Genomic DNA, 13022 nt, shown 5'->3' with positions numbered 1-13022 from the left:
TGACGTGACCTGCCAAGGGAGGAAGGGCCAGCTCAGGTGCCACCTCTGCGGAGCATCGCTGCGCTCCCTCAGACCTGGCCCACACGTGGCATGTGCTTGGTAGTTGTCTGCAGGAACTTAATCTTTTCCTTCTGTGGAACAGCAGCAGATAATCCTTCTGAATAATCTAGCAGGAGAGTGCTTGAAAAAAAGTGGCTTGAGTTCCAGAAGGTGAAAATCTTCAGCCCAAGGAAATAAGAGTCTGTACCACTGAACGGTGGAGGTGCCTGTGGTACAGGGTGGTTGGCCCTGTGTCTTTTGGGACAGGACTTTCTGAATCACAGGAGCACTTTATAAAAATCCACTAGCCTGCCAGTGCTGCTGCTTCTTTATTCTTTCCTGCAGGTTTGCTTCTTTCTGTTCAGAGTGAATTTATTTCAATTAGAAATTGAAATATGATTTCAATTAGAAATTTCCAGTTTATTTAAATTGGAAAGTAAAAGATTTTGATGGGTTTTATTCTAGTTTTGTCTCTGCAAGTGAAGAAGATTTCTTCATGTTGGTTTTTGTGTGAACACTAAATATGAAGCCAGAACACCCCTAACTGGAAGTTATACTTGTATACAATCGTAATTATTATTCATTTAGCTTTAGTCTTAGATTACTTTGCTTTTATTCTGCCAGGAAATTCAGTGCTGTTTGTTGCTAGATTTTTATTTGAGATTTTCATGAGCTTATCTGGATGGAAGTTGGAGTCCAAATAAAAATTCATTAAAATGGCATCTTATGATTGTTCATTGCTTAAATCCAACTCGTTTTTGCAGGATGCACAAGGCAGAAGTGTTGTTAAAATATCTCTAATAGTGCTAGACAAGGGAAATCTTAACTTGTTGAATCATTTAGCCAGACTTTTGTAGGTGCTCAAGGGATTTTCATTTTCATTTCAGCAGCTTCCTGCCAAATTCTAATAAGCATTAGGCTTTATCTTGCATTTGAACACCCTGTTGGGTTAAGAGTGCTGATTCTGTGGGACTTCCTCAGTTTCTCTAGAAATATGGTATCATGTAGATTTCCCTCACTTTTTTCTTTTCTTTTTTATACAAGGAATCTAAGAGGGAAAGAAAATTTCCACCTTACAATGTGTTTTAATTTTAAATGACATGCTAAGTGGGATTATTTAGTAACGTACTTACTCTTTCTTTCATCCTCCTTCCATTACTGCTCAATATTTGGATTGAGTATTTGCCAAAATGTTTTTGCTGGATTTGTTTCAATAGAACAAGGCAGAAAACTAATGCTCAAAACCACGATAATTTTTTGGAATTAGCTTTTTATGTGTTAATATCTAAAGTTTTTAGGTAGGAAAGGGAATAAAATGCTCAGTTTCTGTTTCTACTCACAGCTAACGTTGGTGTTTTGGAAAGGAGTGTCCTCAGAGCTTTTTCAGATGTTTAGCTGCACATTCCCTTTGTAAATATAAAATGTTGGCTCATTTTATCATCATCACAGGCCAGTGTTCCCCGTTCCAACAGAAGAGTTGAGGTCGCTGTGCCCTCCTGGGTGGAGATGCCATGGATGATGTTAACCACGCCACTTCCCAGACCATGGCTATCCCATGAACAAAGACTGACACCAGAGAAAAAGCTGTTCAATAAAGTAACTTCCCTTTGGGTTTTCAGAAGTGGCTGTGGACCTCCTTCAGCCAACTGCGCGTGGCTGGAGCGAGCGCTTCGCTTCGCTTGACAGCAGCCACCCCTTGGTCTCAAAGGTCAGAACTTGGTGCTGTCAGTGGTGCAGCGGTGAGTGGAACTGTGCTGCCTCTGATTTATCAATGTTTCTCTCATAACCAGTCCCAGCTGAAACCAAAATACAGGGTTATTCTAGCTACTAAAAAGAAACCCAGCTCTGTCTCCACTAAAAACCAGGACAAGGCCCTTTTAACTTCCAGTGAGTCCTAGGGTTGTATTTTACACTGACACTGGCTGTAATTATTTTTTTTATGCTTCCAAACATATCTTTTGTCCTCTAAACCCAAGCTGACTCCAAAAACAATATCACATCCCTGTGCTAGCTGAGGCTTTTGTTCAGGACTGTGGCTCTGCTCATTACAACGTGCCACAGGCTGTGCACAGGCTCAGGGCTTGGGCCTTGGGTGTCTGCCCGGATATCTGCGAAGCCAGAAGCTGTCACCTGGGTATGGAGAGAATGAACTCCCCTGGGATTTTGTCTCTGTTGGTCATAGCAGCCACTGACCACAGTTCTTCTGGCAGCAGCAACACCTGCCCGAGGGAGGAAGGTGACCAGGTCTGCTCTCCTGGAACGCTCTGCCAGGACACGGTGCCAAGTTGAGTGTCCTGAATTTCCTGATGCAAGAGCATCAGCTCGGGTCACGTAGTGCAGAGCGGCTGCAAAAACAAGCGGTGCTGGGAAATGGCTGTCTGAATTGGAGGGGAGGAGAATGATCCTGCTCAGCAAAACAGCCCTGGATTACTTTTCTGAGGCTGGCTTCAGCTACGGGATAATGCAGAGTGCTTGCCTAGCTCTTTGAGAATATAGTGTTAAATAAACATGGGCTAATCCTCACAAGAATGCCTCCTGTGCTGGCTCTGCCTCTCCTGCAGCAGCTGCTGGCTAAGGCAGCTCCTAGGCCTCTGCCTTTTCTACTCATTAGCAAAAATAAGGCTCTGTCGTGGTTGTTTCATTTATCTCTGATTTATTAACGCTGCGAGAAGGGACGTTGCCTTACAGGAGCATCGAGACTTCTCAAGAGTCATAAAATGTGTAAGTAAGAGCACTGCAAGCCTGAGTGCCACTTAACACCCACTAACAAAGTGATGTCTCGTGGCTCGGAGCTTCACCGTGGCCAGAGTGGCTCTAGTGAGTGCCTGCTCACTCCTCCCTCATCTTTTCCTCCCCCAGGAAGCCTGTTTTGTGCTCCCCAAGCTTTTGCCAAGCAGTTCTGACCTACAGACAATCGTTTTTCCTTCACTTCGTGGTCTTGTGGTGGGTCACTGCTCTGAAACGGCTCAGCAAAGGGTCCAGCGAGGGTGGGAGGTGTGTGTGGATGGGACTGAGGTCCACTCTGATGTGCATCAGCCCCTCAGCCAGCAGCGGTGTGGATCAGATCAGCCACAGCAGGTGAACATCTCCTTCCCTCAGGGCCCTGTGTGGTGAAGCTGAGGTGAGTTAAAAGGTCACCAGGGGCTGGTGGTGGAGAGTGTGCTCGCTGCTGCAACAGGGTGCAGAGTCAGAGTCTGGCCTCAGAGGGCTTGAGCCAGTTCTAGGAGTGTGAAATTAGTTTTAAAAGCAGCAGGGAGTTCTGGTTTTGTGGGTTTTCCAGGTGTTTAAGTTGTTTTGAAACTAGCATCTGGACTGGTTGTGAAAGGTGTAGGCTGCTCGGTAAATATGCAGCCACAGTCTTAGAACAGGCTGTGAAATAGCTGTGATTCTTTTTAAGGACCTCTTTGGAGAAGAACAAGTGATCCATATCAATATGTGGATCCCCTGGGATATGCCCTTCTCAGAGAAACGTGTAGGACCAGTCAGAGGGAGGAAAGCTGTGTCTGGGGAGGATCCCCCCCTCGAAGAACCCCACCCCATTTCATCTTTCTCAGGAGCTGTAGGCGAGCGTCCTTGGTCCTCTGCTCTTTGAAAGCATTTTGCCATCCTTTCTGCCTGCAGGCCAGAAGGGCTGGCAAAGATTTCTCTGGATAGCAGAGGTCCTGTCCTAAATGTTGTCCTTCCTCCTGCTGATGTCTTGGCTGTCTGACGTGCTCCAGGTTGCACACAAACCAGCGGTGCAATTCCTCCTCCCTCCCTGGGAGATGGGGACCGATGCAGCGCAGGGGGGGGTTGGGGAGGAGCTCACACTGCTCCAGCTGGTGCAAAGGAGCTGAGCCATGTGTGTGGCAGGGAGGTGCCAAAGTCAAGGGTGATGCTGTTCTCATCAGCAGTGCTAATTACCCCTCTTCCAGCACTGCTGAGTTCCAAGGACCCCGGCATCTGGGGACTCTCTGCTCTCCGATTATCATCATGTGGGAGTTGCTCTCTACCAGTTCACCCAGGGGAATTGCAGAAGAAAGCTAGCTTATGTCCCTTAAAAGAGAAATTTGGGGTGGAATGTGGATTTTATGACTTAACTTGTTTTTTTCTTAGGGGCACAGTGGAAGAGGGTGTTTCCAAATTTTCAGGAGAGCGATCGCACGCAGTTGTGTGCTGTCAAAACACGTCAGGCTGGGATTGTTGGTGTGTCTGCTCCTTTTGTGCTTCTTTGCCACCGACAGTGTGTTCTGGAGGTGGTGATGCGATTTTTGTGTGGAAACTGCTCAGATGGCCTCTCCAGTCCAGTGGAGATGTGTTTAAATCTGGTCCTTCTCGAGTCTCTGAGCTTCAAAGCAGGAGGGCGGGAGAGCTGAGCATCCCCTTCAGCAGCAGGGAGTACACAAGCACAAAGCTGAGTACAGCTTTTCCTGTTAACTCAGTGCTTCAAAACCAAGATTCGAGCCTCTTAAAATTGGGAAAAGAAAGTAAAAACCAAAACCAAATAACTTTTTAAATGAAGGGTGGGTTGGTTTTTTTTTTTTCTTTGCATCCTGGTCTGGTTCTTTGACCTGGGATCAGGAGGGCTGGAGTGAGAGAGACAAAGCTGGGGATAGAAAACTGCAGGTGGCCCGTGAAAGGGACCCCACTCCCACCACTGCCCTGTCTCTTCCTGCCTTGTTCCCTCTGTGTGAGCAGCATCTCACGTGGGGCTTTGTCCTGCCTAAAGCCTGTTCTCCAGATCTGCTCTTCATTCGTGTGTCTGCACTACAAACGCTTTTACAACCACTTTAATTATTGCTTACTGCTTTCCCTCTGCTACCTTGTTAAACAAAAAAAGGCTGTAGACATTGGAGTGAGTGTCCTGTGTGTGGTGGGCAGGGCTGTGGTAGTGGTGTGGGGAAAGAAAACTTGGGATTTCTGTGTTTGAACACTCTCTGCTGGGCTGGAAAGCCAGCCCTGATGGAGCTGTGACACGTAGGAATGAGGGGAAATGAAAGTAGATCTCATTTCACCAGTGTAAATGACACAAAATTAATGTTTTAAAGCATACATACTAACTGGAGATGACAAGACTGTGTAAGAGGACTTTATAAATGTTCTTCTAGCGCCTCTTCCTTTTTATGCTGCTGGTTCAGTTTTGTTTTAACAAGGTGTTGGTCCTGTGTAGACGTTTGAAGAACTCCACACATCCTAAGGTGCATGTGGCACGTGGCTGGTTAGCAAACGCAGGATCCTGAGCTCTTTTTGGACGTGTTGGTGCCACGTGTTCCTTCTCACGCAGCATCACTGGGCTGTGCAGAGATGGGGGGCTGGTGGGGTGGGTCAGGCTGAGAAGTCAGCTGTGCTTACCCTGTGGGCAGCAGGGCTTTGAGTTGTTCTCAGGATCATGTTGCTGAGTTTTGCTTCATCTCTCTTGAAAACTCGTTCTGCTGGGAAGAACAACTTGATACCGAGACCCTGCTGCTGGCTTTGCACAGGTGCCTGATGGAAGCTGAGTCAGAACCTGTGCTTCATCATTCCTAACGTGTCTTCTTCTTCCCTTGCAGGCGTGAATGACAGAGGAGGTGCCTCCGACTGCACTTACGGACGTAAACCTGCGTCTTCTCTGCCACGATGACATAGACACAGTGAAACAGCTCTGTGGCGACTGGTTCCCAATTGAGTACGTTACTGGTTTGGGGTGTGAGGTGGTGGGGATCTAGAAACCAATGCTGTGAACATGCACTGGTCCAGTTCAGAGCTGAGAGCAAAGGCTCTGCAGCCATCTGGACTGCTGCTAAGGTAGAGTCATAGAATCATAGGATGGTTTGGGTTGGAAGGGACCTTAAAGCTCATCCAGTCCCAACCCCCCTACCAGCAGCAGGGACACCTTCCACTAGACCAGGTTGCTCAAAGCCTCATCCAGCCTGGCCTTCAACACTTCCAGGGAGGGGGCATCCACAACTTCCTTGGGCAACCTGTTCCAGTGTCTCACCACCCTCACAGTGAAGAATTTCTTCCTAATATCTCATCTAAACCTCCCCTCTTTCAGCTTAAACCCATTTCCCCTTGTTTTGTCATTAGTTGTCCTTAGGAAAAGTCCCTCCCCCAGCTTCCTTTTAGGCCCCCTTCAGGTACTGGGAGGCCACTATAAGATCACCCCGGAGCCTTCTCTTTTCCAGCACCTTCTGAATAGCAGCACCTTCTGAATCTCTTCTGCACTGTCCTGGTGTTCCTGTCAATGGCCCTTTGCTGCCTGTCCTGCAGGGTCCTGAAGTCATCAGAAAGCTCCTGTATGCAGATTTGGGCAGAAAAATGGGCTTTGTAATTAAGGGGGTGGATCAGCTTCTTGGGAAAGACTGTGCATGGGATGGGGAAAGGAGAAAGGACAGTGGCCCTGTGCTGGTGAAAGGAAGTTGTGTTCTGGAGCGTGTGCCAAGAAAGCACCCTCAGAGCTGAACCAAACCGACACGGAGCCACTGTTCCCAGGGGACTGTCCCTCTGCGTGTCCCATCTCCGACTGAACAGCACTTGCCTGTGTGCTCAGGATCACTGCTGATCCCAAAGATCTGGCTTAAAGCTGATCTAAGTCTGTCCTGGGTCAGTTCCCCAGGCTCCCACTGGGTAAATCCTTGTGTCTGTAGGAGCACAGGAATAAGGGGCTTTTCTGGAGAACAGGGATAGCTTTCTGGCTTAAGGCATCCAGGGAAACTACAGCTGTAGGCGTCAAGGATTTATTTTTTTTTCCTTTAGCTTTGTTGAGAAGATTTAACAGAGGATTGTAGCAGATTATAATTAAAATTGCATCAAATGTAACAAACCAACAAAAGCATTCATAATATTTTGAATTTGTAGATTTCTTTTAAGTGCAAGGCATGCTGAACTCTGACTTTGAAATAAATCAGCATCTGCTTGTTTCCCTGTAGCAGCTGCAGAAGGAGGAGGAGAGCTGGAGGCTGGTGATGTGATTTTTTTTTATATATACCAATATGCAATATTTTTTTCACATGTGTAGCAAATTAATGAGATCCTTACGCTCTTAGATGAGGGCAGATGGATCTTGTGTTTAAAAATAACTTGCTAAAGATGGAAGTGAACGCTCTGGGCAATGAATGTGAAATGAAAATGTGCTTGTCTTAACAAGGCAGGAGGCTGTTGTGTGAGCAGCCTGCATTGCTGCTGGGGTGCAATGGAAAGAAACCAAACGGGGCACAGGAGCTGTTTGATGTTCGTTGGTACCATGCAACAGTTAAGACAGGAAAGGTGAATAACTTCCTAACCCAGATTTCATAGAATAGGCTAAATTAGTAGCATGGAAAGAGCTTTAGATGGACACGTGGCTGAGGTACTTGGCTGTATGTTTTTGCAGAAGACAGCCCTGTTGGTTGTACAATTTCTCTCCCTTATTCTTGTGTAAAACACATCGGCCTGCTGTTCCAGTGACTGGCATTTAAAGGTGTTGCTGCCCATTTCCAGTTGAGCAGCATCTCAGCACAATGTTGGCTGTAGCTCTGCCTGCTCCCTTGGGCTCTGTGTCCCCAAACATTCCTGTTTTTTCTTCCTTCCCAGGTACCCTGACTCATGGTACCGAGATATCACTTCCAACAAGAAGTTCTTTTCCCTCGCAGCCACCTATAGAGGCTCCATCGTGGGTATGATAGTGGCAGAGATCAAGAGCAGGACAAAGGTGCATAAAGAGGTACGCTACTAAACTGTGCTTGGTATCGGGTAGTCCACCCCTGGCCGTGGTTAACTGCCATGGAACATGCTTGGGGTATGTTTTTCCCCCATCCAGACACTTACAAGAGCAATCCTGAGTTAATTTAAGAAACCAAGAACATGCTGATTTCCAGCTGATGGCACATGGGTGGTGGGATGTGTCTGGACGTGTGGGCTGCTGAGCAGCCTTGTACCAGAAAGTCTCTTCCTGCTGGGGCTGGGCAGCTGTGGCTCAACAGGCAGCTTGGTGCTGCTTGAGCAGAGCTGCCTGGTGTGCTGTGCAGAGAGATCAGATCACACAAGTGTAATCCAAACGTGACTGTGTGACAGGCTGCCTGGCTGTTTGCAGTGTGCCTGGTCACCACTGGTGACTGAGGTAGGCACAGCTGAGGGAGAACAAACCTCTTCCTTTCTTATGTAAGGACTGAACTTCCTTAGCTGTGCTGGGTGAGTCACTCCTCTGACTTCCTGCAGAAACTCCTTCATTTACACAGTCACTGTCTCGAACACAACGCAGAGCCAGTCTGCAGAAAGCTCAGGCTTCAGGGATAACAGAGCTTGGAGGTCAGGAGAGACAACACAGTCCAGAAGAGAGGTGAAGAGGAGGTGGTCACTGAAGACAGAAGACCACTGGGTTAGGGTAGGGAACACAGCATAGGCAAGGGGATTAAAAAAAAAAGCAGGGGCAATGCAGAGAGTGCATAACTTCTAACAGACCATCAGTGTTATGATTGAACAATAACCTGAACGTTTGTAGGCACTGAGAGCATTGAGTGGCATGGGCCTCTTCACTCCAGCTATCTGGCTTCACCTCAGAGATAGTCAAAGTCAGAAACTGCATCTTCAGCAGCTCCAACAAAAGGCTATTGTTCCAGGCAAGCTGAGAGCCAGGGGCTTGTTCAGACACTGATGCAGACGACTGAGCCTGGAGAACATGCTCCTTGTCCTCTACAGCAGTACAGAGATCTCCAGCTGACACCAACCTCAGATGGAGTGTGCAGGCTATAAAAACTGATGCTGGGTTGATCTAGACACTGATGTGTCACTCCAGAATTGGCACTTTGAATCCTTCCTGGTAAAGAATGCAAATCTGTTCTGTCCCCCAGCCCACAAATAATGTATGTGGTAAGGAAATGTAATGATTTGTGTTCTGGGTCTGAGCAGATGATATGAAAGTAGGACTAACCCCTAAGGACCATGCTTGATTTTTTTAACTCCCCCACCTCCTTTCCAGAAGCTTCAGCTAAGACTGTTCAGTGAAGTTTCCTGCTGCAGCCTTGTTTTCAGATGTTCCAGTACAGGATTCTTGCCTTCTCCTCTGCCTCCCCAGCTATCCTACTAAATAACTTGTCATATCTCTACTCAGGATGGAGACATCCTAGCTTCCAATTTTCCTGTGGACACTCAAGTTGCTTACATCCTAAGCCTTGGAGTGGTGAAGGAGTTCAGAAAACACGGAATAGGTAAGATGCTGCTAAGTGACAACCCTGCTGCTGTCGTTTGCTGCGTGTGGTTGCTGGGCCTGACTGAAGGAGCTGCACCATTTCCCTGCAACACCCTTTGGGACAAGCTTGTCGGTGGTTTGTACCAGCAGTTGGGAAGGTGATGCACTCACATCCCCTTCTTGGTGTTAACACAGGTGCACTGAGATGTTTTTAGCAGTGTAGGCACAACACAACGTGCAGATGTTTCCCAAGAGCATGGAGCTTTGTCTGTCTTGTTCCTGGGGGACGGCTGAGCACACCACAAACTTGTGCTCCTGCTGCTGAGACTGAGTGAAGCGCTGGGACTTCACCCTGGAGCAGGGTTTGAAGTGATTGTCTTTCATGGGTATCAGAAGCCTGGTCCCTGAGGCAGCAAATTTAGCTGCTCTTAACCTTTCGGCTTCAACAGATAGAACAAACATTTAGAAACAGACAAAGGGACCTGGAAAAAGAGTGTAACTTGGACCTGATGAAATCTGCCAAGTGCATGTGAAGTCAGCTCTGGATGCCTGCTGCAACACACAGCACTTCTGCAGCCATTTGAAAATCCTGCAGTCAGAAGGGCTTATCTCTGTTTAGAGCACAGTGTGTTTTGTCATCAAATAAGAGCCCTTCTGGTGCCATTTCAAGCATGATCTGCAAAAGGAAATCGGGCAGGTTTGGCAGCATGACCCAGTGTTGCACATCTGGAGTCTCTTCAGTGGATACAGGTGTAACTTCTCTTCCTTGAGTCCTCCCTTCTCCCCCAGTCGTGTTTAGAAGGGTGGAAGCTGATAGGATACATAAAGAAATGGCCAGAAGTGTCCTCAGTAGGAGCACTGGATTTAAAACTTGCATTGAAATGCTACTGGAGATAAATTTTCTGTACAAAGAATAAAAGACTGGCACAGAATAACGTTCAGAGAAGGTTGTGAGGGGGTTGTCTGTTCGGTAAAGTTCTGGCTGGTTTGAGTCCCTTTTCAGTTTCCAAATCCTATTTTTTTTTGTAGCTCCATCTTGCTGGAATGTTCTTCTTTCAGTGTCAGTATTTCCTGTACCCATCACCTCGAGACAGCGTGTTGCTGTGCTCTCTCAAAATCTTTGGGCTTGCACCTGTAGCAAAACAAACTAAAGAGGCTGCTGCTGCTGCTGCTGCTTTCTCCGAGACCTTTTTTCTTGAGAGTTTTTCTACTTGTGTTTGAAGCTGAAGCTCTCATGCAGGAGGCTTTTCACCCCAGGCATACCTTTAAGCACTAAAGCTCTGAGTTTTCTCTGGCTTTGGTTTCTAGTTCTCTGCTATTCTGAAACCAGAGGGCAGTTGGATTTCTGTGAGAAGAGTGGAATATCTCATAGCAAAATTAAATTGCTCTCCTGTTGATGTCTCTCAGTGTCTTTTTGCACTTGGCTGACAGAAATTCCCACTAAGGATCAAGTGACCATGAAGTCAGTGCTGTTGACTTCTGCTTTGAAATCCTGGGGGAATTGTGAAACAGCAGCACAAATCTCATCTGGGTGTTTGTATTAGCTAAGCTATTTCCTCAGCCTGTTGTTACCACACCTGATGGAAGAAGTTCCCTTGCAGGTTCTGCTGGGTCCTTCATGCTGTGTTGAGGTGGTTTGGATGAACCTCCAGGTCTCATCTCTTGGGGCTGGAGTATCCTCTGTGCCCTTCTCTGGTTTCTTCTGCTGACTAGTGGCTGCAGTAAATCCAGGTTGCATGAAACTATGTGTCAGCTCTCTGCCTTAGAAGGCATCTTAAAATCCTGCCAGTTCTTAGATTTTCACTTGAGTTCAGGAGCCACAATGCCATAAGCTGCTTGTGAAGTCCTGTTTTGCCATTCTGCTGGTAGAAATGGCTTTAAAATAAATAAATATGATGGAACTGATACCACTGAAAATGACTCACTGACCTTCCCCAACGCTGTGAGCTGCGTGGCTGGGGATGGGCATTACTGGCAGCTTCCCCACGTCTGGCTCATCTTTGTGGTTATTGAATCAGAAGTTTGTGTCTTTATAAAACCTGTTTTTGTGAAACCCTGCTCATAGGTGAGATGAGATTCATATGAAAACCACGTAGCGTGGTCCTGTTAAACTCCTCACTGGGGTCTGTGAGAACTGGGTGGGATCTGGGGGTCTCCAAGCATGTGCAGCAATCGCTGCTCACACCCTGGGTGTGGGAGATCTCAGCTGGGACCTACGAGCCCTGGTGCTGACCCTGAGAAGGCAGCTGCACTGTCTCATTCTGCTGCTCTTTCCTTCAACAGGTTCCCTCTTGCTTGAAAGTTTAAAAGACCATATATCAACGACTGCCCAGGATCACTGCAAAGCCATCTACCTGCACGTCCTCACCACTAACAACACAGCAATAAACTTCTATGAAAACAGAGACTTTAAACAGCACCACTATCTTCCCTATTATTATTCCATCAGAGGGGTCCTCAAAGATGGCTTTACCTACGTCCTGTACATCAACGGTGGACATCCACCCTGGACAATCTTATATCCTTTACCTTCAGTCAATTAGGAGTGGAACACAGTGAGCAGACACCACACAATGCTTTGGGTGAAAAATGGCAATTTAACCAAGCGTGACCTGGCTAGATGTGGGGACTGATCCCTGCTCAGATGTGAGGTTAATCAGAAACCAGAAGGAACGTGATGTTAGAGGGATTTGACAGCGACCCCTTTGTGCCCAGACTCTCCCAACCCCTCTGGGAACAGTTCAGGAAGACAGTGCAGGGTGGCACCTTGAATTCTAAGCTGAAGCCGGTTTGATGCCAGTGATAGCAAAGGCTGGTGTTAAGCCAGAGTGAGAGGTGTGCTCTGGCTTGTGTAGTGCAGGAGTTGTCCAGCACCACAGGGTTGTCCAGAGAAGCCCTTGGTCTTGCTTCCTGTGGCCTCGGATCCCCTGTGACCCTGCTCTGGCCTGGATCTCAGCAGGCTGCTCTCAAACTGACTTTTAGGAGTTTATTTCAGGTTGTTGGATCATGGAGAAGCAACCTGATCTTTCCTGCGTGTATCTAGGCAGTCCAGACCTCTCCAGGCAGGTGGATAGATTGTCATCCCCACAGGAACCTGCTGTGGAGTGCAAAGGGAGCTACCTGCTGCTTAGAGGACTGGATGATCTTTCGAGGTCCCTTCCAATCCCCGACATTCTGTGATTTCCCACACAGGCTGGAGCCAGTGTCCCCAAATTGCCTCTTTTACGGTGCAAAGCAGACCTGCTTTTGATAGAAAGGAGCAGGCAGTTAACACAAGGAGCAGATCTGTCTGTCTGTCTGTCTGAGCAGCTTTCACTGTCGTGGGGTCTCTTCAGGGACTGCTAGTCCACAGAGTATTTTATTTCTGAAGTTCCAGTGTCAATGTCACTGTCCTTAACTGACAGCCACTGACTATCTACAGCACATTGGATCGACTCTAGCCAGCCTGAGCCCGTGTTCAATCCCCCAGAGGATCTACCGACAGGCCCAGAGCCTCCTCTGCAGCCTCCTGCCCTGGTCTGGCATTTCAGCCAAGAGCGGCATTGAGTACAGCCGGACGATGTGAGGGATGGAAGATGTACAGAAAGCAAAGGTGAGGACCTGAGGGGCAGCTGCCTTCTCTGCCCGGGGCCGGCAGCGACGCGGTCCTGGGGCAGCTGAGCGTGCTCGAGCGAGGGCTGCCCAAGCTGCAGCTCTGCTGCTGGCTGCTCTGTGTGTCTGGGCCAGTGTGGTGCTCTGCTGGTGGCCAAACTCCTGTTGGTTTCATTTGAAGGGAATTTGAACTCTTATCTTGTTGACTTGAGCCCAGAGCCTGACAGCAGATTGAACCTGTCCCTGCTGTCTCTCTCGTCTTCCCAGC

The 13022-nt window shown here is 47.8% G+C and overlaps 1 protein-coding gene across 2 annotated transcripts; it reads left to right on the top strand.

Annotated features, from left to right (window-relative positions):
* The first annotated feature begins 5564 nt into the window (after window positions 1-5564).
* NAA60 (N-alpha-acetyltransferase 60, NatF catalytic subunit) lies at window positions 5565-12728 on the top strand. Of its 2 annotated transcripts, XM_010164234.1 has the most exons (5): window positions 5565-5683; window positions 7570-7699; window positions 9086-9182; window positions 11447-11681; window positions 12572-12728. In XM_010164234.1, the coding sequence occupies exons 1-5, from the start codon at window positions 5574-5576 to the stop codon at window positions 12726-12728; spliced, it is 729 nt and encodes a 242-aa protein (XP_010162536.1). In that variant the 5' UTR covers window positions 5565-5573. The 2 variants fall into 2 exon arrangements, with proteins under 2 accessions (XP_010162536.1, XP_028939914.1); XM_029084081.1 differs by lacking the exons at window positions 9086-9182; window positions 11447-11681 and having other exon boundaries at window positions 5574-5683; window positions 7570-7703; window positions 12568-12728.
* Window positions 12729-13022: the final 294 nt, after the last annotated feature.

The sequence above is a fragment of the Antrostomus carolinensis genome, unplaced genomic scaffold (assembly GCF_000700745.2).
Source record: "Antrostomus carolinensis isolate BGI_N321 unplaced genomic scaffold, ASM70074v2 scaffold39283, whole genome shotgun sequence".
Classification (NCBI taxonomy): Eukaryota; Metazoa; Chordata; class Aves; order Caprimulgiformes; family Caprimulgidae; genus Antrostomus; species Antrostomus carolinensis.
Note: the sequence above shows the minus strand (reverse complement) of the source record. Positions and strands in the feature narration are given on the sequence as shown.